The 4503-nt window shown below is 44.5% G+C and overlaps 1 protein-coding gene across 1 annotated transcript; it reads left to right on the forward strand.

Annotated features, from left to right (window-relative positions):
• Window positions 1-1271: 1271 nt before the first annotated feature.
• Window positions 1272-4124, forward strand: LOC131614034 (uncharacterized). The gene is made up of 3 exons (XM_058885664.1): window positions 1272-2606; window positions 2709-3395; window positions 3657-4124. The coding sequence occupies exons 1-3, from the start codon at window positions 1272-1274 to the stop codon at window positions 4122-4124; spliced, it is 2490 nt and encodes an 829-aa protein (XP_058741647.1).
• Window positions 4125-4503: the final 379 nt, after the last annotated feature.

Here is a 4503-nt window from a genome sequence, read left to right on the forward strand (position 1 = left end):
ATGGCGTTTTGTACTGAGCTGGCTGGGTCCCTCACACGTGCGTTTTGATGGTTGATGAGGCTGTGACGCCAAATAGGCAAGGTCACCGCGGTAACTCGTCACGAACGGTGTGCCACTTAGGACTCGTTTGTTCCATCTTTCCGTTTACCGGTACAAGTCTCTTGATGCGATGCACGGGTGTAACTCACCGAGGGTATGGATTGCGTAGCCTAATGAGCGGGCTGTAACTTACTCCTAGATTCCTCGTACATGGGTACGGGTTTGCATACGGTGGTTTTGACTGTGTGATTATCCTTGTGGCCATATTGGATAGTTATGGGACTTCCAATGGTGGTGTACCTTGTTTGTACTTATACCTAGTCGTGAGGTAACCCGGATTCTCGGTGAATCTGTTGATTGCATGTTCCCTGTAGAACTGAGTGAACCCGTAAGATAGGGAGACTCACTCAGATTTAGTAATCTCACCCCATTACAGTTATTCTTTTTACAGGTGGTTCGAGGCAGGATCGAGGCAAGGGTAAGATGACTTAGCTTCGAGCTGATGTTTCTTGGCGATGCTTTCCGTTGTAGTCTATGATATTTTGTATCTCCATCTTTTGTACTATGGATATGTATTTGTACAAGTTGGAACTCTTGTATTTTGGCCATGACAGTTTGGGCTTTTGTACTTGTACTTATACATTATCTATTCTGCTGCTTATGTTTATGATTTTCGAGTACCATTTTAATGCCGTATACGTATATCCTAGGCAATGTATGTATGGGGTGTTACAGTTGGTATCAGAGCAGGTCGATTCTCGGCTTTGCCACGAAACATCATAAGTCAGCATAATTCTGCCTCATATGTGTAGTTTCGGCATGATTCCTTATGTCTTACTTATGGCATTAAGCCTGATCAACTTGATTCAGTGTGTAGGACTAACAGGAAGATGGTTGAACAACGCAGAGGTCCCGGAAGGCCCAGGACGAGAAATGTGGAGACTGAGCCTGAAACTGAGAATGCGGGTGTGCCTTGGGTGCAGATAATGCAACAGATGCAGCAGCAGAATCAAATGATGCAAGGCATGCAAGGGCAACAACCAACCGCTCCTGCTCCTACTCCTCAGGCTACAGCAGAGCCTAATTTTCGTGCCTTCTTTCGGATGGATCCGCCAGAGTTCTTGGGTGGCTTAGATCCTGTGATTGCTCATGATTGGTTGTATGGCATGGAGATGATATTTCAGGCCATTCCGTGCACAGAGGAAGAGAAGGTAATATTTGCTGCCTAGAAGATGAAGGGACCGGCAGGTAGATGGTGGAATACGGAATCCACGTACTTCACTAACCAAGGTATTCCTAAGGATTGGCAACATTTCAAGACAGCTTTCTTGGAGAAGTACTACCCCAACAGTGTGCGTGCTTTAAAGGAGCGTGAGTTTCAGTCCTTCAAACAAGGCAACATGTCGGTGTCTGAATATGCTGAGAAGTTTGAGGACATGGCTGCCTATTCCAGACAAGCAGCTTATGCACCAGATGAGTTGTGGAAGATTGATCAGTTCCTCATGGGGCTGAATGCTGATATTGTACACAGTGTGTCTCAAAGGGAGTTTACCACTTATGCTGAATGTCTGAGACAATGCTATGTTGCTGAGAACACATTGAAGAGGGTCCAAGAGGAAAGAGAGCAGAACATGTCGGTTCGTAGGGATCACGAAAGGTCGGGGCAGCATTTGAAACCCCGTACTCCTCCAGCGGCGAAGAAACAGACCCATGGTGGTAGCTTAACTCAACCTCCTTGGTGTGGCAAGTGCAACAAGAAGCATCATGGGAATTGTAGACCGAATTTTGGAAATTGTTACAGGTGCCATCAACCAGGGCATTATGCAAGGGATTGTACTGCCCCAGATGTTCCTGAGAAGACTAAAGGTCGTGTTTACACCTTGGACGCTAGGAAGGCCCAAGGAAACACTAATCATGTTGCTGGTACGTGTTATGTTAATGATCAGCCCTTGTTTGTGCTAGTTGATTGTGGAGCAACACATTCTTTTATTTCTTATCCTTGTGTGCGGAGGCTTGGCTTTGAAACGAGTCTTCTTCCTAATCCTATGATTATCTCGTCGGCTACGGACGATGTGGTAGAAGCTCGGGAAATATGCAAGGAGTGTTCTATTACCTTCAATGGTCGTAGATTCGTGATTGATCTCGTTTGTCTACCTCTTAAGAAGATCGATGTAGTACTTGGTATGGACTGGTTGTCAGCTAACTCGGTGTACATCGGTTGTAAAGAGAAGGCTATCTTCATTCCTGCTGAGGAGACTACATCAACCGATGCCATTGAACATTTTCTTGAAGGTACGATTAACATAGTCAACTACCTTTTTGCTCAAGAGAAGCCTTTCCTTTTGGTTCTTACGTCGGACTCCAAGGACAAGAAAAGTGTATTGGAGATTCCGGTTGTGTGTGAATTTTCCAATGTATTTCCTAAGGATGTTACTTCTCTTCCGCCGAAAAGGGAAGTTGAATTCTCTATTGATCTTATTCCGGGTACCGCTCCAGTTTCTATTGCCCCTTATCGAATGTCTCCTGTAAAGCTAAGAGAGTTGAAGAGTCAGCTAGAAGAGTTGTTGGTGAAACACTTCATTCGTCCTAGTGTTTCTCCATGGGGAGCTTCAGTCTTGTTAGTGAAGAAGAAGGATGGTAGTATGCGTTTGTGCATCGACTATCGTCAGCTGAACAAGGTAACCATAAAGAACAAGTACCCTGTACCGCGGATTGATGACCTTCTAGATCAATTGAAAGGAGCCTGTGTGTTCTCAAAGATTGACCTAAGGTCGGGATATCATCAGATTCGGGTTAAGAGTTCGGATGCATCTAAGACTGCTTTTAGGACGAGATACGGTCATTATGAGTTCTTGGTCATGGCATTCGGGGTAACCAATGCTCCTGCTGTCTTTATGGATTACATGAATCGGGTGTTTCAACCATATTTGGATCAGTTCGTGGTAATCTTTATAGACGACATATTGATATACTCTCGGACTATCGAAGAGCACATGGAGAATTTGAGGATTGTGTTGTCGGTTCTCAGAGAAAAGCAGTTATTTGCAAAGTTTAGTAAGTGTGAGTTCTGGATGTCCGAAGTTAAGTTTCTTGGACATGTCATATCTGGCGGCGGCGTAGCTGTAGACCCTTCAAAGGTAGAAGCAGTGATAAATTGGGAACGATCCAAGAATGCAACCGAGGTCCGTAGTTTCCTAGGCTTGGCAGGTTACTATCGGAGGTTCATTACGGGCTTTTCCAAATTGGCATTACCTTTGACCAGGCTTACAAGGAAGGAAGTTTCATTCGAATGGAATTCAAAATGTGAGAAGAGTTTTCAGAAACTCAAGGAGAAACTGACTACTGCTCCAGTGTTGGTGATCCCAGATCCAAACCGATCTTACAAAGTGTTCTGTGATGCTTCTAAGAAAGGCTTGGGTGGAGTGTTGATGCAAGATGGACAGGTTGTAGCTTATGCATCTAGACAGTTGAGATCTCATGAAGAGAATTATCCTACTCATGACCTCGAACTCGCTGCAATTATGTTCGCGCTCAAGGTGTGGCGACATTATTTGTATGGAGTTCACTTTGAGATGTTTAGTGATCACAAGAGTTTGAAGTATCTCTTTGATCAAAAGGAACTTAACATGCGTCAAAGGAGATGGATGGAGTACTTGAAGGACTTTGACTTTGAGTTGAAGTACCATCCCGGTAAAGCTAATAAGGTAGCGGATGCCTTAAGTAGAAAAGAGATAAAAGTTGCAGAGCTGATGATGTTGGAGTTTGGCCTTATGGAGAAGTTCAGAAATTTGGACTTACAATTTGAGTGGGCACCAACGGGTGTGTTGATGAGTAACTTGCGTATTGAGAATGAGTTGTGGGAAAGGATCCGTCAAGCACAGTGGAATGATGTAGAATTGCAGGCTAAAGCAAACCTTCCAGATTTTGTTCGTACATCTGATGGACTCATTCTTTTTGGACGGAGGATGTGTGTGCCAAATGACACGGAGTTAAGGAGGTTAATTCTGGACGAGGCTCACAAGAGCAAATTCACCATCCATCCCGGATCGACCAAGATGTATCAAGACTTGAAAGGGAATTTTTAGTGGCCTGGTATGAAGAGAGATGTGGCTGATTATGTAGAGCAGTGCGTGATTTGCCAACAAGTGAAGATAGAGCACCAAAGGCCCGGTGGTATGTTGCAACCATTGGATATTCCTGTTTGGAAATGGGACGGTATATCCATGGACTTCATTGTGGGACTACCACGGGTATTAGGTGGGCATGACTCGATATGGGTAATAGTGGACCGTTTAACTAAGTCCGCACATTTCTTACCGGTTAAGACAACTCGCAAGGTTTCTCACCTTGCGAGGCTTTTTGTAGTAGAGATTGTAAGATTGCATGGTGTACCTTCTAGCATTGTGTCGGATAGAGATCCGAAGTTCACTTCCCGATTTTGGAAAGCTTTTCATCAAGAGATGG

Source organism: Vicia villosa, linkage group LG6 (genome assembly GCF_029867415.1).
Source record: "Vicia villosa cultivar HV-30 ecotype Madison, WI linkage group LG6, Vvil1.0, whole genome shotgun sequence".
Taxonomy (NCBI): Eukaryota; Viridiplantae; Streptophyta; class Magnoliopsida; order Fabales; family Fabaceae; genus Vicia; species Vicia villosa.

What these genes read in the sequence shown, in the direction of transcription:
- LOC131614034 (XM_058885664.1), top strand. Translation starts at nt 1,272, where the DNA reads ATGAAGGGACCGGCAGGTAGATGGTGGAATACGGAATCCACGTACTTC. An exon ending in GTCAGCTAGAAGAGTTGTTG is followed by an intron (nt 2,607 to 2,708) that starts GTGAAACACTTC and finishes GACTATCGTCAG; the next exon opens with CTGAACAAGGTAACCATAAA. An exon ending in TGACTACTGCTCCAGTGTTG is followed by an intron (nt 3,396 to 3,656) that starts GTGATCCCAGAT and finishes TTTGATCAAAAG; the next exon opens with GAACTTAACATGCGTCAAAG.